Source organism: Oncorhynchus masou, chromosome 13 (genome assembly GCF_036934945.1).
Source record: "Oncorhynchus masou masou isolate Uvic2021 chromosome 13, UVic_Omas_1.1, whole genome shotgun sequence".
Classification (NCBI taxonomy): Eukaryota; Metazoa; Chordata; class Actinopteri; order Salmoniformes; family Salmonidae; genus Oncorhynchus; species Oncorhynchus masou.
The window spans coordinates 3,545,449-3,572,415 of NC_088224.1; the positions used below are offsets into that span (position 1 = coordinate 3,545,449).

The following is a 26,967-nucleotide window of genomic DNA, read 5'->3' on the forward strand; positions in this document are numbered from 1 at the left end:
GTGACATCACCGATTGAAACGCTATTAGTGCGCACCACCGCTAACTAGCTAGCCATTTCACATCCGTTACACCCATAGGCAACGTTGTTGCCGGTGATGTCTGGTGATCTGTTAATACACCTATATGTTAATATATCTGTTAATACACCTATATGTTAATACACCTATATGTTAATACACCTATATGTTAATATATCTGTTAATACACCTATATGTTAATATATCTGTTAATACACCTATATGTTAATACACCTATATGTTAATACACCTATATGTTAATATATCTGTTAATACACCTATATGTTAATACACCTATATGTTAATATATCTGTTAATACACCTATATGTTAATACACCTATATGTTAATATATCTGTTACTACACCTATATGTTAATACACCTATATGTTAATATATCTGTTACTACACCTATATGTTAATACACCTATATGTTAATACACCTATATGTTAATAGATCTGTTAATACACCTATATGTTAATACACCTATATGTTAATATATCTGTTAATACACCTATATGTTAATACACCTATATGTTAATATATCTGTTACTACACCTATATGTTAATACACCTATATGTTAATATATCTGTTACTACACCTATATGTTAATACACCTATATGTTAATACACCTATATGTTAATAGATCTGTTAATACACCTATATGTTAATACACCTATATGTTAATATATCTGTTAATACACCTATATGTTAATACACCTATATGTTAATATATCTGTTACTACACCTATATGTTAATACACCTATATGTTAATACACCTATCTGTTAATACACCTATATGTTAATACACCTATATGTTAATACACCTATATGTTAATAGATCTGTTAATACACCTATATGTTAATACACCTATATGTTAATACACCTATATGTTAATATATCTGTTACTACACCTATATGTTAATACACCTATATGTTAATACACCTATATGTTAATACACCTATATGTTAATATATCTGTTAATACACCTATATGTTAATATATCTGTTAATACACCTATATGTTAATACACCTATATGTTAATATATCTGTTACTACACCTATATGTTAATACACCTATATGTTAATACACCTATATGTTAATACACCTATATGTTAATAGATCTGTTAATACACCTATATGTTAATATATCTGTTAATACACCTATATGTTAATACACCTATATGTTAATATATATGTTAATACGCCTATATGTTAATACACCTATATGTTAATATACATGTTAATACACCTATATGTTAATACACCTATATGTTAATAGATCTGTTAATACACCTATATGTTAATATATCTGTTAATACACCTATATGTTAATACACCTATATGTTAATATATATGTTAATACACCTATATGTTAATACACCTATATGTTAATACACCTATATGTTAATATATCTGTTACTACACCTATATGTTAATACACCTATATGTTAATACACCTATATGTTAATAGATCTGTTAATACACCTATATGTTAATACACCTATATGTTAATACACCTATATGTTAATACACCTATATGTTAATACACCTATATGTTAATATATCTGTTACTACACCTATATGTTAATACACCTATATGTTAATACACCTATATGTTAATAGATCTGTTAATACACCTATATGTTAATACACCTATATGTTAATACACCTATATGTTAATAGATCTGTTAATACACCTATATGCTAATACACCTATATGTTAATATATCTGTTAATACACCTATATGTTAATACACCTATATGTTAATATATCTGTTAATACACCTATATGTTAATACACCTATATGTTAATATATCTGTTAATACACCTATATGTTAATACACCTATATGTTAATATATCTGTTACTACACCTATATGTTAATACACCTATATGTTAATACACCTATCTGTTAATACACCTATATGTTAATACACCTATATGTTAATACACCTATATGTTAATAGATCTGTTAATACACCTATATGTTAATACACCTATATGTTAATACACCTATATGTTAATATATCTGTTACTACACCTATATGTTAATACACCTATATGTTAATACACCTATATGTTAATAGATCTGTTAATACACCTATATGTTAATACACCTATATGTTAATATATCTGTTAATACACCTATATGTTAATACACCTATATGTTAATATATCTGTTACTACACCTATATGTTAATACACCTATATGTTAATAGATCTGTTAATACACCTATATGTTAATATATCTGTTAATACACCTATATGTTAATATACATGTTAATACACCTATATGTTAATACACCTATATGTTAATAGATCTGTTAATACACCTATATGTTAATACACCTATATGTTAATATATATGTTAATACACCTATATGTTAATATATCTGTTAATACACCTATATGTTAATATATCTGTTACTACACCTATATGTTAATACACCTATATGTTAATACACCTATATGTTAATAGATCTGTTAATACACCTATATGTTAATATATCTGTTAATACACCTATATGTTAATACACCTATATGTTAATATATCTGTTAATACACCTATATGTTAATACACCTATATCATAATACACCTATATGTTAATACACCTATATGTTAATACACCTATCTGTTAATATATCTGTTAATACACCTATATGTTAATACACCTATATGTTAATACACCTATATGCTAATACACCTATATGTTAATACACCTATATGTTAATATATCTGTTAATACACCTATATGTTAATATATCTGTTAATACACCTATATGTTAATACACCTATATGTTAATACACCTATATGCTAATACACCTATATGTTAATACACCTATATGCTAATACACCTATATGTTAATACACCTATATGTCATATCTATGTTTATACGTCTGTTATATCTGTGTCCATATGTTACTCTATATTTGTTACTCTATATTTGTTACTATATATGTTACTCTATATTTGTTACTAAATATGTTACTCTATATTTGTTACTATATATGTTACTCTATATTTGTTACTATATATGTTACTCTATATTTGTTACTCTATATTTGTTACTCTATATATGTTACTCTATATTTGTTACTCTATATATGTTACTCTATATTTGTTACTCTATATATGTTACTCTATATTTGTTACTCTATATATGTTACTCTATATTTGTTACTCTATATATGTTACTCTATATATGTTACTCTATATATGTTACTCTATATTTGTTACTCTATATATGTTACTCTATATATGTTACTCTATATTTGTTACTCTATATATGTTACTCTATATTTGTTACTCTATATATGTTACTCTATATTTGTTACTCTATATATGTTACTCTATATTTGTTACTCTATATATGTTACTCTATATTTGTTACTCTATATATGTTACTCTATATTTGTTACTCTATATATGTTACTCTATATATGTTACTCTATATATGTTACTCTATATTTGTTACTCTATATATGTTACTCTATATTTGTTACTCTATATTTGTTACTCTATATATGTTACTCTATATCTATACATATAGATATATTATAACGTGGTGTGTGTGTGTATATATATATATATATATATATATATATATATATACAGTATAAAATGTATATATATATATATATATATATATATATATATATATACATACACACACACACACACACACACACACATACACACACACACAGGTTATAATATATATATATATTTAGGATCACCACTTTATTTTAAGAATGTGAAATGTCAGAATAATAGTAGAGAATGATTTACTTCAGCATTTATTTCTTTCATCACATTCCCAGTAGGTCAGAAGTTTACATACACTCAAATAGTATTTGGTAGCATTGCCTTTAAATTGTTTAACTTGGGTCAAACGTTGCAGGTAGCCTTCCACAAGCTTCCCACAATAAGTGAATTTTGGCCCATTCCTCCTGACAGAGCTGGTGTAACTGAGTCAGGTTTGTAGGCCTCCTTGCTCACACACGCTTTTTCAGTTCTGCCCACAAATGTTCTATAGGTTTGAGGTCAGGGCTTTGCGATAGCCACTCCTATACCTTGACTTTGTTGTCCTTAAGCCAATTTGCCACAACTTTGGAAGCATGCTTAGGGTCATTGTCCATTTGGAAGACCCATTTGTGACCAAGGTATAACTTTCTGACTGAAGTCTTGATGTTGCTTCAATATATCCACATAATTTCCCTTCCTCATGATGCCATCTATTTTGTGAAGTGCACCAGTCCCTCCTGCAGCAAAGCACCTCCCCCCAACATGATGCTGCCACCCCCGTGCTTCACGGTTGGGATGGTATTCTTTGGCCTGCAAGTCTCCCCCTTTTCCCCCAAACATAACGATGGTCATTATGGCCAAACAGATCTATTTTTGTTTCATTAGACATTTCTCCAAAAAGTAAGATCTTTGTCCCCATATGCAGTTGCAAACCGTAGTCTGCCTTTTTTATGGCGGGTTTGGAGCAGTGGCCTCTTCCTTGCTGAGCGGCCTTTCAGGTTATGTCGTTTTACTGTGGATATAGATACTTTTGTACCGGTTTCCTCCAGCATCTTCACAAGGTCCTTTGCTCTTCTTCTGGGATTGATTTGCACTTTTCACACCAAAGTACGTTCATCTCTAGGAGACAGATCACTCTCCTTCCTGAGCAGTATGACGGCTGCCTGGTCCCATGGTGTTTATACTTGTGTACTATTGTTTGTACAGATGAACGTGGTACCTTCAGGCATTTAGAAATTGCTCCCAAGGATGAACCAGACTTGTGAAGGTCTACAATTGTTTTTCTGAGGTCTTGGCTGATATCTATTGATTTTCCCATGATGTCAAGCAAAGAGGCACCGAGTTTGAAGGTAGGCCTTGAAATACATCCACAGGTACACTTCCATTTGACTCAGGCTAATTGACATCATTTATCAGAAGCTTCTAAAGCCATGACATTTTCTGGAATCCAAGCTGTTTTAAAGGCACAGTCAACTAAGTGAATGCACATTTCTGACCCACTGGAATTGTGATACAGTGAAATAATCTGTCTGTAAACAATTGTTGGAAAAATGACTCGTGTCATGCACAAAGTAGATGTCCTAACCGACTTGCCAAAACTATTGCTTGTTAACAAGAAATTTGTGGAGTGGTTGAAAAACTAGTTTTAATGACTCCAACCGAAGTGGACACACATAGATATTACACATTGTCGTGTCTTTGGCTATGCTAATAATAATTTTGCACGCCCAATTTTTCAGTTTTTGATTTGTTAAAAAAGTTTGAAATATCCAATAAATGTCGTTCCACTTCATGATTGTGTCCCACTTGTTGTTGATTCTTCACAAAAAAATACAGTTTTATATCTTTATGTTTGAAGCCTGAAATGTGGCAAAAGGTCGCAAAGTTCAAGGGGGCTGAATACTTTCGCAAGGCACTGTATACACACACATATACATATACACATATATATATATATATATATATACATATATATACATACATATATACATACATATATATATACCTATATATACATATATATATATGTATGTATATGTATACATATATATATATATATATATATATATATATATATACACATATATATATACACATATATATATATACACATATATATATACACATATATATACACATATATATACACATATATACATATATATACATACACATATATATATATATATATATATACACACACACACACACACACACATACACTGCTCAAAAAAATAAAGGGAACACTTAAACAACACAATGTAACTCCAAGTCAATCACACTTCTGTGAAATCAAACTGTCCACTTAGGAAGCAACACTGATTGACAATAAATTTCACATGCTGTTGTGCAAATGGAATAGACAACAGGTGAAAATTATAGGCAATTAGTAAGACACCCCCTATAAAGGAGTGGTTCTGCAGGTGGTGACCACAGACCACTTCTCAGTTCCAAGAAGGTTTGCTGTGTCTGTCAGCATAGTGTCCAGAGCATGGAGGTGCTACCAGGAGACAGGCCAGAACATCAGGAGACATGGACGAGGGCAACAACCCAGCAGCAGGACCGCTACCTCCGCCTTTGTGCAAGGAGGAGCAGGAGGAGCACTGCACGAGCCCTGCAAAATGACCTCCAGCAGGCCACAAATGTGCATGTGTCTGCTCAAACGGTCAGAAACAGACTCCATGAGGGTGGTATGAGGGCCCGACGTCCACAGGTGGGGGTTGTGCTTACAGCCCAACACCGTGCAGGACATTTTTCATTTGCCAGAGAACACCAAGATTGGCAAATTCGCCACTGGCGCCCTGTGCTCTTCACAGATGAAATCAGGTTCACACTGAGCACGTGTGACAGACGTGACAGAGTCTGGAGACGCCGTGGAGAACGTTTTGCTGCCTGCAACATCCTCCAGCATGACCGGTTTGGCGGTGGGTCAGTCATGGTGTGGGGTGGCATTTCTTTGGGGGGACGCACAGCCCTCCATGTGCTCGCCAGAGGTAGCCTGACTGCCATTAGGTACCGAGATGAGATCCTCAGACCCCTTGTGAGACCATATGCTGGTGCGGTTGGCCCTGGGTTCCTCCTAATGCAAGACAATGCTCGACCTCATGTGGCTGGAGTGTGTCAGCAGTTCCTGCAAGAGGAAGGCATTGATACTATGGACTGGCCCGCCCGTTCCAGCCCGACCTGAATCAAATTGAGCACATCTGGGACATCATGTCTCGCTCCATCCACCAACGCCACGTTGCACCACAGACTGTCCAGGAGTTGGCGGATACTTTAGTCCAGGTCTGGGAGATCCCTTAGGAGACCATCCGCCACCTAATCAGGAGCATGCCCAGGCGTTGTAGGGAGGTCATACAGGCACGTGGAGGCCACACACACTACTGAGCCTCATTTTGATTTGTTTTAAGGACATTACATCAAAGTTGGATCAGCCTGTAGTGTGGTTTTCCACTTTAATTTTGAGTGTGACTCCAAATCCAGACCTCCATGGGTTGATAAATTTGATTTCCATTGATAATTTTTGTGTGATTTTGTTGTCAGCACGTTCAACTATGTAAAGAAGAAAGTATTTAATAAGAATATTTAATTCATTCAGATCTAGGATGTGTTATTTTAGTGTTCCCTTTATTTTTTTGAGCAGTATATATATATATATATATATATATATATACACACCATTTGCCTCATGCAGCGCGACATCTCCTTCACATAGAGTTGATCAGGCTGTTGATTGTGGCCTGTGAAATGTTGTCCCATTCTTCTTCAATGGCTGTGTGAAGTTGCTGGATATTGGTGGGAACACTGTTGTACACGTCGATCCAGAGCATCCCAAACATGCTCAAATGGGTGAGTATGCAGGCCATGGAAGAACCGGGAAATGTCCAGGTTCCAGGAATTGTGTCCAGATCCTTGCGACATGTGGTCGGTGCATTATCCTGCTGAAACATGAGGTGATGGTGGCAGATGAATGGCACCACAATGGACCTCAGGATCTCATCAAAGTATCTCTGTGCATTCAAATTGCCATCGATAAAATACAGTTGTGTTTATTGTCCGTAACCCATACCCCACCACCATCTGTTCACAACGTTGACATCAGCAAACCGCTCGCCCACACGATGCAATCTGCCCGGTACAGTTAAAACCGCGATTCATCCGTGAGTACACTCCGCACTGAAGGCCATTAAATCCCCGACCCTGGTGAGGACGACGAACACAGAGCTTCCGAGACAGTTTCTGACAGTTTGTGAAGAAATTCTTCGGTTGTGCAAACCCACAGTTTCATCAGCTCTCCGGGTGGCTGGTCTCAGATGATCCCGCAGGTGAAGAAGCCGGATGTGGAGGTCCTGGGCTGGCGTGGTTAACCGCAGTCTGTGGTTGTGAGGCCGGTTGGACATACTGCCAAATTCTCAAAAAATTGTTGTAAGCCGCTTCTGGTAGAGAAATTAACACCCAGTTCTCTGGCAACAGCTGTGGTGGACAAATGGCAGTCAGCTTGCCATTTGCACGCTCTCTCAAAACTTGAGACATCTGTGGCATTGTGTTGTGACAAAACTGCACATTTAAAAATAGGGAATTTTATTGTCCCCAGCACAAGGTGCACCTGTGTATTGATCATGCTGTTTAATCAGCTTCTTGATATGCCATACCTGTCAGGTGGATGGAATATCTTGGCAAAGGAGAAATGCTCACTAAACAGGGATGTAAACAAATTTGTGCAGAAAATGTTAGAGAAAAAAAGCTTTTTGTGCGAATGGAACATTTCTGGGATTGTTTATTTCAACTCATTAAACATGGGACCAACACGTTGCATACATTTTTTTTGTTCAGTATAAAATGGAAGTGATCATCAGCAGACCCTTCCATGCTCAATTTACCTCAATGATCAGGTGGTGGCGGCCAGCAGTCCCTGTTGATCGTTTGATATATCTCTGTCTCTGTGACTAGGGTACCCATTTGGGACTCAACCCTCAATTCCTATTTAGCTCTGCAGTCCACTACACTGAGACCAGGAGACTGTGTGTGTGGAGAGATGCTGTGAAGGGCTTGGATGGACTGAGGTTGTCATTGGGGACTGAATGTCCTCATACATACACTGCATCCAAAATTGTACCCTTTTCCCTATGTGGTGCAATACTTTTGACTATAGCCCTATGGGCCCTGTTGAAAAGTAGTACACTATATATAGGAAAGAGGGTGTAATTTAGAACATAGGCTGCCATTGTGATGTCACTGAGCCCCAGCAGCTAGTGAGGGGAAGCCATTTAGAACACAGCACTGCCATTGTGATGTCAGTGATCCTCAGCAGCTAGTGAAGGGAAGCCATTTAGAACACAGACCTGCCATTGTGATGTCAGTGATCCTCAGTAGCTAGTGAAGGGAAGCCATTTAGAACACAGACCTGCCATTGTGATGTCAGTGATCCTCAGCAGCTAGTGAAGGGAAGCCATTTAGAACACAGACCTGCCATTGTGATGTCAGTGATCCTCAACAGCTAGTGAAGGGAAGCCATTTAGAACACAGCCCTGCCATTGTGATGCCACTGATCCTCAGCAGCTAGTGAAGGGAAGCCATTTAGAACACAGACCTGCCATTGTGATGTCAGTGATCCTCAACAGCTAGTGAAGGGAAGCCATTTAGAACACAGCCCTGCCATTGTGATGTCAGTGATCCTCAACAGCTAGTGAAGGGAAGCCATTTAGAACACAGCCCTGCCATTGTGATGTCAGTGATCCTCAGCAGCTAGTGAAGGGAAGCCATTTAGAACACAGCCCTGCCATTGTGATGTCAGTGATCCTCAACAGCTAGTGAAGGGAAGCCATTTAGAACACAGCCCTGCCATTGTGATGTCAGTGATCCTCAGCAGCTAGTGAAGGGAAGCCATTTAGAACACAGACCTGCCATTGTGATGTCAGTGATCCTCAGCAGCTAGTGAAGGGAAGCCATTTAGAACACAGACCTGCCATTGTGATGTCAGTGATCCTCAGCAGCTAGTGAGGGGAAGCCATTTAGAACACAGACCTGCCATTGTGATGTCAGTGATCCTCAGCAGCTAGTGAAGGGAAGCCATTTAGAACACAGACCTGCCATTGTGATGTCAGTGATCCTCAGCAGCTAGTGAGGGGAAGCCATTTAGAACACAGCTCTTGCCATTGTGATGCCACTGATCCTCAGCAGCTAGTGAAGGGAAGCCATTTAGAACACAGCTCTGCCATTGTGATGCCACTGATCCTCAGCAGCTAGTGAAGGGAAGCCATTGATTTAGTCACAGGCTGTGAGTGTGTCAGGCAGTACTACGTGGGGAAAATAACCAGAGGGAGGGTAGGGTTAGTAAGTTCTCATAGATAACGCCATAACGTGTAGATAGTAGAAGATAGGGTGCTATTTGGGATGCAAGCAGTCAAAGTGCACTACTTGTGACCAAGGCCCACAGGGCTCTGGTTAAAAGTAGTGTACTATGTAGGGAATAGGGTGCCATTTGGGATAGAGCCTTTATCTGGGTCAATGTTTAGGGTCATTCCATTCCAGTCAAGCTGACCATGGCCATCTGGTATGTCCAACACTCAGGCTTCTAAAATATACCATCCTGTATGTCCAACACTCAGGCTTCTAAAATATACCATCCTGTATGTCCAACACTCAGGCTTCTAAAATATACCATCCTGTATGTCCAACACTCAGGCTTCTAAAATATACCATCCTGTATGTCCAACACTCAGGCTTCTAAAATATGCTGTGAAGTTACTTAACACCGCTATGCCAATGCTTTCCATGTGACACGCGTAACGTTCCCAAAGCTCAGCACTGCCACTGTAAATACTGTAGTTGATAAATCGGTTTTTGAAAAAGACAGCGAGGATCTTAGTTACAAAACATCAGTCATATCAGGTCCCCAGTCAATCAGTAACGAACAGCGAGGGGCAAGATGAACCAACTTGTCCCTGAATGTAAATGTATCATTGAGCTTGGTGCAGTAGTTGCCAATATTAACACAAGTACACAAATCAACCTTGATCCTTTGTGATTTGCTAAATATTTCAATGAGCATCTTAAAAATAATAATAATTTTAAACTTGTTGCCAGTTAGTTTTTTTTAAATGTAATAAATAACACTGAACAAGCATGGTACAGTGATAAATATCAATTCATACACTGACCTTATCCGTCCACCCCAACCAACCAACCACCCCACCCGTCCACCCCATACGTCCATCACAACCAACCACCCCATACGCCCACCCATCCACCCCACCCGTCCACCCCAACCAACCACCCCATACGCCCACCCATCCACCCCACCCGTCCACCCCAACCAACCACCCCACCCGTCCACCCCAACCAACCACCCCATACGCCCACTCCAACCAACCACCCCATACGCCCACCCGTCCACCCCAACCAACCACCCCATACGCCCACTCCAACCAACCACCCCATACGCCCACCCGTCCACCCCAACCAACCACCCCATACGCCCACCCGTCCACCCCACCCGTCCGCCCCAACCAACCACCCCACCCGTCCACCCCAACCAACCACCCCATACGCCCACCCATCCACCCCACCTGTCCACCCCAACCAACCACCCCACCCGTCCACCCCAACCAACCACCCCATACGCCCACTCCAACCAACCACCCCATACGCCCACCCGTCCACCCCAACCAACCACCCCATACACCCACCCGTCCACCCCACCCGTCCGCCCCAACCGTCCACCCCAACCAACCACCCCATACGCCCACCCCAACCAACCACCCCATACGCCCACCCGTCCGCCCCAACCAACCACCCTACTTTAGTTGTTACCTTCAGCAACCATCTGTCTCATGTAACCATACGTAACATATCATACTAATTGGTATCGTGGATTTACTTTTACTATGTTACGTCAGGTCTATGAGATCCGGCTGTGTTCCAATGTGAAGTCGAATCAAGAAACCAAGTTTCTCTGAGGTACAGATCAGCTATCCCTCCCCAAATCCTAACCTTAACCATTAGTTGGCAAAAATTATAATCTGACCCAGCATCTGAATACCCAATTTTGTGGCATCCAATTGGTAGTTACAGTCTTGTCCCATCGCTGCAACTCCTGTACGGACTCGGGAGAGGCGAAGGTCGAGAGCCGTGCGTCCTCCAATACACAACCCAACAAGGCCTCACTGCTTCTAGACACAACGCCCACTGAACCAGGAAACCAGCCTCACTGCTTCTAGACACAATGCCCACTGAACCAGGAAACCAGCCTCACTGCTTCTAGACACAACGCCCACTGAACCAGGAAACCAGCCTCACTGCTTCTAGACACAACGCCCACTGAACCAGGAAACCAGCCTCACTGCTTCTAGACACAACGCCCACTGAACCTGGAAACCAGCCGCACCAATGTGTCAGAGGAAACACCTTACACCTGGCGACTGCATCAGCGTGCATGCGCCCGGCCCGCCACAGGAGTCGCTAGAGCGTGATGGGACAAGGAAATCTCGGCCTGCCAAACCCTCCCCTAACCCGGACGTCGCTGGGCCAATTGTGCACCGCCTCATGTCACGGCCAGCTATGACACAGCCTGGGATCGAACCCGGGTCTGTAATGACGCCTTAGACCACTGCGCCACTCGGGAGGCCCCCTCAAATTGATTTTAACAAGCAATTGGTCCCCTCCAAAAAATGTATCCTTCTGTTGAATTTCAAAATCCCGTTGTGGCCCTCGAGCCAAAAGGTTTGCCCACCTCTGATCTAGGGTCTACTTCACCAGACCCCAGTTAGGTCCCAGAGTAGGGGTTTGTTGGCCTATACTCAGATTAGTTTGTATATCCAACTCTTATGGTCATTGTCATGTCAAACACTATTTAGGAGTTGGCTAGACAGTAGAAACAGATCTGGGGCCAGGCTAAGAATTGGTAGGTCTATGGAAGACTTCCTGTATGAATCCATGGTTGCATAACGTGTCTATGTAAAGTAGAGCCAACAGATGAACAGAAACCAAAGCTTTTGATGTCGGTAAAACCCGCTTCATGATTGCATAACACCTCTACTAACCTCATCCCCAGGCTCAGTGACGACACCTCGTCCCCAGGCTCAGTGACTAGTGATGACACCTCGGCCCCAGGCTCAGTGACTAGAGATGACACCTCATCCCCAGGCTCAGTGACGACACCTCATCCCCAGGCTCAGTGACTAGAGATGACACCTCATCCCCAAGCTCAGTGACTAGAGATGACACCTCATCCCCAGGCTCAGTGACGACACCTCGTCCCCCAGGCTCAGTGACTAGTGATGACACCTCTACTAACCTCGTCCCCAGGCTCAGTGACGACACCTCGTCCCCCAGGCTCAGTGACTAGAGATGACACCTCGTCCCCCAGGCTCAGTGACTAGAGATGACACCTCGTCCCCAGGCTCAGTGACTAGAGATGACACCTCTACTAACCTCATCCCCAGGCTCAGTGACTAGAGATGACACCTCCACTAACCTCATCCCCAGGCTCAGTGACTAGAGATGACACCTCCACTAACCTCGTCGACAGGCTCAGTGACTAGTGACGACACCTCGTCCCCAGGCTCAGTGACTAGAGATGACACCTCATCCCCAGGCTCAGTGACTAGAGATGACACCTCTACTAACCTCGTCCCCAGGCTCAGTGACTAGAGATGACACCTCCACTAACCTCGTCCCCAGGCTCAGTGACTAGAGATGACACCTCGTCCCCAGGCTCAGTGACTAGAGATGACACCTCGTCCCCAGGCTCAGTGACTAGAGATGACACCTCTACTAACCTCATCCCCAGGCTCAGTGACTAGAGATGACACCTCGTCCCCAGGCTCAGTGACTAGTGATGACACCTCGTCCCCCAGGCTCAGTGACTAGAGATGACACCTCCACTAACCTCGTCCCCAGGCTCAGTGACGACACCTCATCCCCAGGCTCAGTGACTAGAGATGACACCTCGTCCCCAGGCTCAGTGACTAGTGATGACACCTCGTCCCCCAGGCTCAGTGACTAGAGATGACACTTTTTCCAACTGCCCCGTTTGTTTGTCTAAATAAAAGCTGTTTAAATGCTGTGCTGGTGGACAGAGTAGAATTAATGAAGCGTCGGTCCGTCTATGATGAAGTGTTAGGCAGCTTTACGTGTTAGACAGCAGGAACCACAAGGCAGGTTTGTAGCCTGGATCCCAGATCTGCTTGTGCGGTCTTGCCAACTCCAATGTAGCCTGGGTACAAGTCTGTTTGTGCCACCGTGCCACTCCTCGTCTTGGCTGACAGCATGAAGTAGGTAAAAGCACAAACAGACCTGGAGCCAGGCTAACTCCAGGGAATGTTGTATGATTCTGCCCGTTAATATCAGTATAGTCCCGTCATCACATTTCTGCACACTTTTTCAAAACATTATTTCTAAATTCAGGAAAGAGGAGGCCCCATTCTCAGAAATAGTGAAGACTTAATTATACTCTACGCTGCTTCCAAAACCAGAGAAGAAGAACCAACTGACAGACAGCATGGAAAGTGTTGGTGTATACTCTACTCTGCTTCCAAAACCAGAGAAGAAGAACCAACTGACAGACAGCATGGAATGTGTTGGTTTATAGTCTACTCTGCTTCCAAAACCAGAGAAGAAGTACCAACTGACAGACAGCATGGAATGTGGTGGTTTATTCTCTACTCTGCTTCCAAAACCAGAGAAGAAGAATCAACTGACAGACAGCATGGAATGTTTTGGTTTATACTCTACACTGCTTCCAAAACCAGAGAAGAAGAACCAACTGACAGACAGCATGGAATGTGTTGGTTTATACTCTACTCTGCTTCCAAAACCAGAGAAGAACCAACTGACAGACAGCATGGAATGTGTTGGTTTATACTCTACGCTGCTTCCAAAACCAGAGAAGAAGAATGAGAGAAGATGGAATAAGATGGAACAGAGGGACTGTTGTCAGATGGGTTTGTGGTGGAGCCAAGCCGACAACTTATAGTCATTTTGTCAGGACAAGAGAAACCGGTCTGGGAAGAGAGATTTCAGGCTTGGGAACAAAGCGAAGACCAAACTAGACCAGATGATGTTTGGTAGAAGCCAGTATCCTCTACTAGACCTTTACCATCAAAGCAACAGCATCACCACAATAAGAATATTCAAGTCCATAGAATAAAGTGTGCACCTAAGGATGATCACATTCATCGTTTTGCGTACATGTCATGTTTGATTTTTGTGGGTATTAAGAAACACCATTTTACATACTAGTGATTTAAAAACAGCTGGAATCTGGAGTTCTAGATTCATGTACATTGTATATTTATGAAAGTATGTGGACACCCCCTTAAAAAAATGTATGGATTCGTCTATTTCAGCCACACCCGTTGCAGACAGGTGTACAAAATCCAGCACACAGCCATGCAATCTCCATAGACAAACATTAGCAGTAGAATGGCCCGTACTGAAGAGCACAGTGACTTTCAACGTGGCACCGTCATGATGCCACCTTTCCAACAAGTCAGTTCGTCAAATTGAAGCCCTGCTACAGCTTCCCCGGTCAACTGTAAGTGCTGTTACTGTGAAGTGGACACGTCTAGGAGAAGAAAGAAACGTCTCAGCTGCGAAGTGGTTGGCCACACAAGCTCACAGAGTGCTGAAGTGCGTAAAAATAGTCTATCCTTGGTTGCAACACTCGCTACAGAGTTCCAAACTGCCTCTGGAAGCAACATCAGCACAAGAACTGTTCGTCGGGAGCTTCATGAAATGGGTTTCCATGGCGGAGCAGCCGCACACAAGCCTAAGATCACCATGCGCAATGACAAGCATCGGCTGAAGTGGTAGAAAGCCCCCATTGGACTCTGGAGCAGTGGAAACGCTTTCTTAATTAAGAGTGATGTTTCATGCTTCACCATTTGTCAGCCCGACGGACGAATCAGGGTTTGGTCGATGCAAGGAGAACGTTAATAAATAGTTGCAGGATTTTATGAAGCAGACTAGAGACTTATAAACAGCTATCCTTTTTACTCACAGTAGAAAATAGTTTTTTTATTAGGGCGAAGTGTACAGTCGAACAGATCTGTAGCCAGGCTAATCTACAGCTATTCTCACAATATAACATTGTTTTCTACAGTAAATCAGAATGGTAGCTAGCCAGCCTACAGTAAATCAGAAGCTAGCTAGCCTACAGTAAATCAGAAGCTAGCCAGCCTACAGTAAATCAGAAGCTAGCCAGCCTACAGTAAATCAGAAGCTAGCTAGCCTACAGTAAATCAGAAGCTAGCTAGCCTACAGTAAATCAGAAGCTTGCTAGCCTACAGTAAATCAGAAGCTAGCCAGTCTACAGTAAACCAGAATGGTAGCTAGCCAGCCTACAGTAAATCAGAAGCTAGCTAGTCTACAGTAAATCAGAAGCTAGCCAGCCTACAGTAAATCAGAAGTTAGCTAGCCTACAGTAAATCAGAATGGTAGCTAGCCAGTCTACAGTAAATCAGAATGGTCGCTAGCCAGTCTACAGTAAATCAGAATGGTAGCTAGCCAGTCTACAGTAAATCAGAAGCTAGCTAGCCTACAGTAAATCAGAAGCTAGCCAGCCTACAGTAAATCAGAAGCTAGCTAGCCTACAGTAAATCAGAATGGTAGCTAGCCAGTCTACAGTAAATTAGAATGGTAGCTAGCCTACAGTAAATCAGAATGGTAGCTAGCCAGTCTACAGTAAATCAGAATGGTAGCTAGCCAGTCTACAGTAAATCAGAATGGTCGCTAGCCAGTCTACAGTAAATCAGAATGGTAGCTAGCCAGTCTACAGTAAATCAGAATGGTAGCTAGCCAGTCTACAGTAAATCAAAATGGTAGCTAGCTAGCCTACAGTAAATCAGACCATGCTGTACTCAGGGTTCCTTAGCAGAACATTACAACATCTCCTGCTGAGAATGTCTCTCCCATCTGTTCCTGTCAGAACTGCAGGGCCGCTAAAATGATCAACTGACAGACAGAACAGGCCAAAGCCGACCTGCTCCCTTCGGCCAAAGCGGACGTGCTCCCGTGAAAACAATTGTTTCTTATTGGACAAGTTATGATTCTGCCCGTTAATATCAATATAGTCCCGTCATCACATTTCTCACAAACTTCTGCACAAGTTTAGTCCCTCCCCGTTTGGTACCTAATGAACTCCAGTACTCCTAGCTTGGTAACACCAACAGAGACCTCGGTCTCTCTATTCTAAGCAATAAGGCACAATTAAACAGGATTCAACTACAGACTGATAAACCTATCCAAATAATGCCCTTTACTATTTTACAAATCAACATTAAAAAAATGCAAAAAATAATAAAAAAACAATGAATTAACCCCCCAAAAATTGTTGGTAACTAAAACAGCTATCATTTGCAAGGGAAGTTTGGATGGAACATGGAAACAGAGCACAACAAACTCCTCCTACTTTACACACATATTATTAGCATATTGTACATCTGACAGGCAGACAGGGATTCCCTATATAGCGCACTACTTTTGACCAGGAACCATAGGGCTCTACAGTAGTGCATATTGAATAGGGGGCCATTTGTGACACAGCCAGGTTGTGCCTCTGTTGTAGTGACCCCCTCAGCTTTGGTCATTAAGCCATACGTCATCGTTAAGCCATACCTCATCATTACGTCATCATTAAGCCATACCTCATCATTAAGCCATACGTAATTTTTATTTTTTTTACCTTTATTTAACCAGGCAAGTCTGTTAAGAACAAATTACAGCCTAGGAACAGTGGGTTAACTGCCTGTTCAGGGGCAGAACAACAGATTTGTACCTTGTCAGCTCGGGGGTTTGAACTCGCAACCTTCCGGTTACTAGTCCAACGCTCTAACCACTAGGCTACACTGACGCATGGTTCCGTAAGCCTCTACCCCAGTAACAGAGCAGGATCAACACGTTGGCGTACTGCTTCTTATGGTGAGAGAAAAACAAAAAAAATGAACCAATAGAAAAAAGGCCTCGTAGTGTATGCTAAACCATTTCTTCCTTTTGACATCATTATAAATGAGGTCAACATATAGCATAGCACCCTGGTCCCACGCTGTAGAAGAGAAGCCCTTAGCCCCTGGTCCCACACTATAGAAGAGAAGCCCTTAGCCCCTGGTCCCACGCTGTAGAAGAGAAGCCCTTAGCCCCTGGTCCCACACTGTAGAAGAGAAGCCCTTAGCCTCTGGTCCCACACTGTAGAAGAGAAGCCCTTGGTCTCATTGAGATCTGAATGGTGAGCTGTGCTGCATAGAGTGTTCAGGTTGTAGCTAAGTCTGTGATGACAACACCACTGTACCTGACTACTAAACACCTGGCAGCCCTCAGCTGCACCTACAAGTCCCATAGATTCACACAATCAGCGTTGCTATTTGGTAGGTCCTCCTCGTCGTGGAAGATATCAGATCTGCTCTACTGGCCAATCAGTGTTCATTTTGATCCCATTTGCTCGTGTCCAATCAGGGTTTTGAGACATTAATCAGACCACGTTGATGATCCCACCCCCGGCCGACGCCCTCTTGCTGCAGTACGTGAAGCCGCTGTGATTGGTGGAAGTGCCGTTCATGTGTGATGTCTTCAGCTCCATCTGACAGGCAGCGATGGCCGCATTCAGCTCCACCTGGGCCCGATGGACCACGTAGAACATCAGACCTATACTGATGATGATCTGAGAGAGAGGGAAACAGAACCGTGTTATAGAGCCATACTGTTTAGAAGGGACGTAACACGGGTGACCGGACTCTCTGTGGTCACTAAAGATCCCATGGCACTTATCGTCAGAGTAGGGGTGTTAACCCTGGTGTCCTGGCTAAATTCCCAATCTGGCCTTCATACCATCATGGTCACCTAATCATCCCCAGCTTCCAAATTGGCCCATTCATCCCTCCTCCCCTGTAACTATTCCCCAGGTCGATTTTATTTATGTATTTATTTAACCAGGGAGGCAAGTTGAGAATATGTTCTCATTTACAATTGCGACCTGGCCAAGATAAAGCAAAGCAGTTTGACACATACAACGACACAGAGTGACACATGGAGTAAAACAAACATACAGTCAATAATACAGTAGAAACAAGTCTATATACAATGTGAGCAAATTTTTATTTTTTTATCTTTATTTAACCAGGCAAGTCAGTTAAGAAGAAATTCTTATTTTCAATGACGGCCGAGGAACAGTGGGTTAACTGCCTGTTCAGGGGCAGAACGACAGATTTGTACCTTGTCAGCTCGGGGATTCGAACTTGCAACCTTTCAGTTACTAGTCCAACGCTCTAACCACTAAGCTACTCTGCCAAATGAGTTGAGATAAGGGAGGTAAAGGCAAAAAAAGGCCTTGGTGGCAAAGTAAATACAGTATAGCAAGTAAAACACTGGAATGGTAGATTTGCAACGGACGAATGTGCAAAAGTAGAAATAAAAATAATGGGGTGCAAAGGAGCAAAATAAATAAATAAATTAAATACAGTAGGGAAAGAGGTAGTTGTTTGGGCTAAATTATAGGTGGGCTATGTACAGGTGCAGTAATCTGTGAGCTGCTCTGACAGTTGGTGCTTAAAGCTAGTGAGGGAGATAAGTGTTTCCAGTTTCAGAGATTTTTGTAGTTCGTTCCAGTCATTGGCAGCAGAGAACTGGAAGGAGAGGCGGCCAAAGAAAGAATTTGTTTTGGGGGTGACTAGAGAGATATACCTGCTGGAGCATGTGCTACAGGTGGGAGATGCTATGGTGACCAGCGAGCTGAGATAAGGGGGGACTTTACCGAGCAGGGACTTGTAGATGACATGGAGCCAGTGGGTTTGGCAACGAGTATGAAGCGAGGGCCAGCCAGCGAGAGCGTACAGCTCGCAATGGTGGGTAGTATATGGGGCTTTGGTGACAAAACGGATTGCACTGTGATAGACTGCATCCAATTTGTTGAGTAGGGTATTGGAGGCTATTTTGTAATTGACATCGCCAAAGTCGAGGATTGGTAGGATGGTCAGTTTTACAAGGGTATGTTTGGCAGCATGAGTGAAGGATGCTTTGTTGCGAAATAGGAAGCCAATTCTAGATTTAACTTTAGATTGGAGATGTTTGATATGGGTCTGGAAGGAGAGTTTACAGTCTAACCAGACACCTAAGTATTTGTAGTTGTCCACGTATTCTAAGTCAGAGCCGTCCAGAGTAGTGATGTTGGACAGGCGGGTAGGTGCAGGTAGCGATCAGTTGAAGAGCATGCATTTCGTTTGACTTGCATTTAAGAGCAATTGGAGGCCACGGAAGGAGAGTTGTATGGCATTGAAGCTTGCCTGGAGGTTAGTTAACAGTGTCCAAAGAAGGGCCAGAAGTATACAGAATGGTGTCGTCTGCGTAGAGGTGGATCAGAGACTCACCAGCAGCAAGAGCGACAACATTGATGTATACAGAGAAGAGAGTCGGTCCAAGAATTGAAAGGATACCTGGTCTACAGGTGAGTCAGAGGATACCTTGTCTTCAGTCTACAGGTGAACCAGCAGCATGGGTCTGTCCCTAGGGGCCTGTTAAATATTATCAATTGAAAGTGCCTCTTTGTCCAGGACCAGGCTTAATCTGTGTCCTGAAAACTGTCCCTAGAAGTTGTTTTTATTTTTTCTAGTTCATGCCGTTTCAAACCTGTGCTTTTTGTAGAATGCTAGTCTTTTTGTAGAATGCCAGTCTTTTTGTAGAATGCCAGTCTTTTTGTAGAATGGCAGTCTTTTTGTAGAATGCCAGTCTTTTTGTAGAATGCCAGTCTTTTTGTAGAATGCCAGTCTTTTTGTAGAATGCCAGTCTTTTTGTAGAATGCCAGTCTTTTTGTAGAATGGCAGTCTTTTTGTAGAATGCCAGTCTTTTTGTAGAATGGCAGTCTTTTCGTAGAATGGCAGTCCTTGGTTCTTCAGGTCAGACACACCTTTTTGTATATATATATATATATATATATATATATATATATATATTTATTTTTTTCTTCATTCCATGAAGCACAACATGTTCCTCAGCACATAAACCTCTAGGCAGCAAGCAGACACTGAACATGTTGGATGGATGAAGAAAAGAAACCATCAGTATGGATGTTCTGAGAGTTAGTCATCCTCATCCAAGATGGTCCTCATCCCCTATGGTCCTAAAACTGTGTGGTCCTCATCCACTATGGTCCTAAAACTGTGTGGTCCTCATCCACTATGGTCCTAAAACTGTATGGTCCTAAAACTGTGTGGTCCTCATCCACTATGGCTACGCTGCCAGTTATAGAGCGGCAGGGTAGCCTAGTGGTTAGAGAGTTGGACTCGTAACTGAAAGGTTGAAAGTTCAAATCCCAAGCTGACAAGGTATAAATCTGTCATTCTCCCCCTGAACAAGGCAGGTAACCCACTAGGCTGTCATTAAAAATAAGAATTTGTTCTTAACTGCCTAGTAAAATAAAGGTACAAATTAAATTAAATTTGCTCACATCGTATATAGACTTGTTTATACTGTATTATTGACTGTATGTTTGTTTTACTCCATGTGTAACTCTGTATCGTTGTATGTGTCAAACTGCTTTGCTTTATCTTGGCCAGGTCGCAGTTGTAAATGAGAACTTGTTCTCAACTTGCCTACCTGGTTAAATAAAGGTGAAATAAAAAAATAAATAAAAAATCCTCTGACTCACCTGAAGACCAGGTATCCGCTGATGCTCTGTTCTGACTCACCTGTAGACTGAAGACAAGGTATCATCTGACTCACCTGTAGACTGAAGACCAGGTATCCTGTGACTCACCTGTAGACTGAAGACAAGGTATCCGCTGATGCTCTGTTCTGACTCACCTGTAGACTGAAGACCAGGTATCCTCTGACTCACCTGTAGACTGAAGACCAGGTATCCTCTGACTCACCTGTAGACTGAAGACCAGGTATCCTCTGACTCAACTGTAGACTGAAGACCAGGTATCCTCTGACTCACCTGTAGACTGAAGACCAGGTATCCTCTGACTCAACTGTAGACTGAAGACAAGGTATCCGCTGATGCTCTGTTCTGACTCACCTGTACACTGAAGACCAGGTATCCTCTGATGCTCTGTTCTGACTCACCTGTAGACTGAAGACCAGGTATCCACTGATGCTCTGTTCTGACTCACCTGTAGACTGAAGACCAGGTATCCACTGATGCTCTGTTCTGACTCACCTGTAGACTGAAGACCAGGTATCCTCTGACTCACCTGTAGACTGAAGACAAGGTATCCTCTGACTCACCTGTAGACTGAAGACCAGATATCCGCTGATGCTCTGTTCTGCGATGACGTCCTCCATGGTGCGCAGCGTGGTGCCCAGGTAGGAGTTTAGGAGCTGTGTGGGCAGCAGGCCGACTGACGATGCCACCAGGTAGTTCGGCAACGACACGTCTGTGATCTGAAAGGAAGAGTGTTTCAAAGTTAGTCTTGTCCCGGCCAGAACGGCCTACTTCCTGTTTCTGTAGCCAGCTTCATGGCGAAGTACACCACTTGGACAAGACGCTAGTCTGCAGAGGAAACAATCAATCTCAGATATTCAAATGGTGAAAGATACAGCGAAGACGTCTGTGTTTTCAACCTTTATTTCCGAGATTGATCATTTCTCTTACAGATTAGTGAATAACCTCTAAGTGGTGTCACGTTTCTCTTAACTAATCTAAAAATTTTAATCAGTTGAATAACTTCATGTAATATAGCCTACACCATCACAATAAATCCATTATTTATTTTAGACAGGTCTAAAGAAACATGATATGAAGAAAATGTAGTCTATATCAGAAGAACAAAACAGCATACTGAGTTGTCTTTATGTTAGGTCCTGATGTGGCTGTGCCATATGGCTGTGGGCTGCACTAGTTCATTTAGCAGACTAGATTGGCTTAGTATTCCGTGGCATTATCTTATAGAATGAACAAACGTTGATGTTCAACACATTGTAAGGCTGCATGATACGACTAATGATGATTTGAAAAAAAAAGTGTCTTGATAAGGTTTGAGCTCTGCTTAGTTTTTTTTGCGCAGGCTGTACACACTACATCAGTCTCTCGTTCACAATTTGACACTTACGGCGGCATCCCCTTTGTGTTGGCGTAACGTACCCCCCCCAAAAAAAAAATCCATGCCTTTTGTGGCCAGGGGCCGTTGCGCCCTTCTCCCTGAGCCCCATCACATGATCGGGTCTTTCTCACCGGCTACAAGTGAAAACAGACACATCCAATTTCGAAGAGCATATTGCAGATATTGGAACAACTGTCCGCATTTACTTTTTGTCAGCCAACAAGATGAGTAGGCCTAACGAACAGCAAAAACACTAGCCTATGTCAATCTACTATCCCCCATAGTACAAACAAAAGTCAAACAATTCTATTCTGTTTCGCAAAATAAATATTTCAAAACATAGTCTTGGACAGTTGTGGGATGCGATAGATCCCAAGTTAATACAACCACTAGCATAAAAGAAAACAACTATTTTTACACAATATGACTGACGCAACCAATCAGAAAGTTAGGTTTGAATGTGCACATGGCAGTAGGCTATAAGGGCAAATGTTCCAGTAGCAGGAAAATACCATTAGAAAAAGTCACCACAAATGCGATTATGTAATGAACAGTTCGTTCACCTAAGTGTTTTGCTCTACATTCCAAGTCAAATCGCAATTGCAACATTTGGTTAAACATTTGGTTCAACACGAGGCCTAGATTGTTTGCCCATATCCTGCAGCCCTACGTGTCTGTCGACCTCTAACGAGTACAGGAAATTCAGAAAATTATTTTGGGTTGCAGTTGAATTGAACAGTATAAAACACTCCATTGAAATCACTTGTTTTGTGTTGGCACTCTAGGGCACATTTTGAAGTTTTATTTTTCAATAACACAAAATACCATCATACCGTCTAATCTTTTTAAAAGACAGTGATGTGATATTTTGGCTATGTCGCCCAGCCATAATGACATATATAGGATAGATCTCTAGTAACAGAAGTGTCTCAAAGATAGGCCTTCCTAAATCAACTACACACTACAATTGGCTCAGTTGTAAGCCAATCTATCACTTAGCAACTAATGTAAACCGGTTATATTGTCTGGGATTGAATTAATGACTAACTACTAGTCTATATTGTTCCAACCAGCAGCAGGCGTCTACTACAAGATAGCAACTCTCCAGATTCCCGACAATACTAAACCTGTTCCCTTCAATCTACCATTCCAGTGTTTAATTGCTATATTGTAATTACTTCGCCACCATGGCCTATTTATTGCCTTACCTCTCTTATCCTACCTCATTTGCTCACATTGTATATAGACTTATTTTTTTGTATGTTTGTTTTACTCCATGTGTTGTTGTTTGTGTCGCACTGCTTTGCTTTATCTTGGTCAGGTCGCAGTTGTAAATGAGAACTTGTTCTCAACTTGGCCTTCCTGGATAAATAAAGGTGAAATAAAATAAATTAAAATGTTTGCTGATCTGTAAGACATCTTTACCACTATATTCTGATTATACCAGAACCGTCAGATCAGTAAACATCGAAGGGGAACAACATTTATTCTTTATTACAAGTATCCACAACTTGTACAATGGTGTGATTTGGAAGCGTCTGTCTGTTCAACAGTGTGGAGGGTCAAAGAGCCATCTCGGCTCGGCTCCTGTCCTGGGAGGGACGTTGTAACCTTTGGACAGACAGAGAACGTCACCCAAGGTCATCCATATTAGACCATTAGATTCCATAGACCATATTCATTTTTTGATATCTCAATTTGTTCTGGTAAACTTCATTGGGAGGAAGGATGTTTGACATCCATTATCATTGAGAAAATCATGATGAATGTGGTTATTTTAGACTTATACATGCCTCCTGGAAAGACCCTATGATCTGTGTACAGTACATGATATTGTTAACATTGTTGTCAATATACTCCTTAGTGTGCTCACGTTAATTTATTCAACATAATTATCAATATCTCAAAAGAAAGGTACTCTTTTTTGATTTTGTTCATTTTAAGAAATATATATATAATATAATAAGAATTATAACATACATTGAATATCTCCAATACGCTCTCTGCTAATTCAGGAGTTATGATCCATCTCCAATACGCTCTCTGCTAATTCAGGAGGTATGATCCATCTCCAATACGCTCTCTGCTAATTCAGGAGGTATGATCCATCTACAATACGCTCTCTGCTAATTCAGGAGTTATGATCCATCTCCAATACGCTCTCTGCTAATTCAGGAGGTATGATCCATCTATTGGAGGCTCTGTGCTAATTCAGGAGGTATGATCCATCTACAATACGCTCTCTGCTAATTCAGGAGGTATGATCCATCTACAATACGCTCTCTGCTAATTCAGGAGGTATGATCCATCTACAATACGCTCTCTGCTAATTCAGGAGGTATGATCCATCTACAATACGCTCTCTACTAATTTAGGAGGTATGATCCATCTACTAATTCAGGAGGTACGATCCATCTACAATATGCTCTCTGCTAATTCAGGAGGTATGATCCATCTACAATACGCTCTCTGCTAATTCAGGAGGTATGAACCATCTACAATACGCTCTCTGCTAATTCAGGAGGTATGATCCATCTACTGGAGGCTCTCTGCTAATTCAGGAGGTATGATCCATCTACAATACGCTCTCTGCTAATTCAGGAGGTATGATCCATCTACTGGAGGCTCTCTGCTAATTTAGGAGGTATGATCCATCTACTGGAGGCTCTCTGCTAATTCAGGAGGTATGAACCATCTACAATACGCTCTCTGCTTATTCAGGAGTTATGATCCATCTACTGGAGGCTCTCTGCTAATTCAGGAGGTATGAACCATCTACGGGAGGCTCTCTGCTAATTTAGGAGGTATGATCCATCTACTAATTCAGGAGGTACGATCCATTTTAGGAGCACCATGAACACAGTGAATATAAAAATGGTTTCAAAAAGGGAACTCCCACTGCTTTATGATTAGCTGAATGTGCAATCCTAAAGGAGGGCTCTGATTGGATAATGACCTATAATGTCAATTGCTATGTAGGCCCACTCATGGGACGCGATAACCTTTTAGATTACAGTGCAGAAGATTATATGGGGAGGGGGGGGGATTGATCCTATATCAGCACTCCTACTATGGGAGGCGATAACCTTTTAGATTACATAAGATTATATGGGGAGGGGGGTTGATCCTATATCAGCACTCCTACTATGGGACGCGATAACCTTTTGGACAGGGAACTTCCAAATCCAACATCAGTGTCCCTGTCCCAAATGGCATCTTATGTCCTACATAGTGCACTACTTTGCACATCTTATTTCCTACATAGTGCACTACTTTGCACATCTTATTTCCTACATAGTGCACTACTTTGCACATCTTATTTCCTACATAGTGCACTACTTTGAAAAGACCTGCTGCTGACTGGTTGGAAGCCTCTACGACTCACTCAGCCAGCATCCCAAACGGTACCCTATTCCCATGTTAGTGCACTATGTAATGAATAGGGTGCCATTTGGGACAAGTCCTCAGGTCACAACGAGTGGCGCAGCGATCTAAGGCACTGCACCTCAGTGCTTGAGGCATCACTACTTGACCCGGGTTCGATCCCAGGCTGCATCACAGTCGGCTGCGACTGGGAGACCCATGAGGTGGCGCACAATTGGCCCAGCGTCGTCCGGGTTAGAGGAGGGTTTGGCCTGCTGGGATGTTTCCTCCGACACATTGGTGCTTCTGGCTTCCAGGTTAAGCGAGCAGTATTCTCCAGAAGCAGTGTGGCTTGTCAGGGTCGTGTTTCGGAGGAGCGGCTCTCGACCCTCGCCTCTCCCGAGTCCATAGGGGAAATGCAGCGATGGGTCAAGACTGTAACTACCAATTGGAGAAAACGGGGTAAAAATATTATAATAATTCCTTCGTTATGTCGAGAAAAAATACGTTTTGTGGAGATCGAGATAAAATGCATCATCCATTAATTTGTTGAGATGAATGATCCCCACCTCATCAAGGAGACAACATGCAATCGTATGCTAGGAACAACGCAACTAACTTGGCTAGTCTTGTGAGCTAGCTAGCAAGCTAGCTTGTTATCTATGCTGATAGATTGCATAAATGATGTGTATGATTTAAAAAGGGACATGTTTTGTGGATAATATTTATAGTGGGTAAGCTCCATTCCTGATAGGCTCGTTCAGTAGATCATATCTGATCAGCCTATCAGAACAATGTACCCATCCTAGACCTAACATCTGGTGTGCCTGAGAGAGTCTGTAACCAACCGTCTGTAACCAACAGTCTGGAACCAACCGTCTGGAACCAACCGTCTGGAACCAACAGTCTGGAACCAACAGTCTGGAACCAACAGTCTGTAACCAACCGTCTGTAACCAACCGTCTGTAACCAACCGTCTGGAACCAACCGTCTGGAACCAACCGTCTGGAACCGACCG

At 41.9% G+C, this 26,967-nt stretch overlaps 1 protein-coding gene across 1 annotated transcript in view; it reads right to left on the minus strand.

Annotated features, from left to right (window-relative positions):
• Window positions 1-11,352: 11,352 nt before the first annotated feature.
• LOC135551658 (transmembrane protein 64-like) overlaps window positions 11,353-26,967 on the minus strand; it is a 28,248-nt gene continuing 12,633 nt past the window's right edge. Inside the window, exons 2-3 of the mRNA XM_064982837.1 lie at window positions 21,772-21,927; window positions 11,353-18,211 (exon numbers count right to left, since the gene is read on the minus strand). Coding sequence (XP_064838909.1) covers window positions 18,023-18,211; window positions 21,772-21,927 — 345 coding nt within the window. The 3' untranslated portion in view covers window positions 11,353-18,022. The remainder of the gene's footprint in view (window positions 18,212-21,771; window positions 21,928-26,967) is intronic.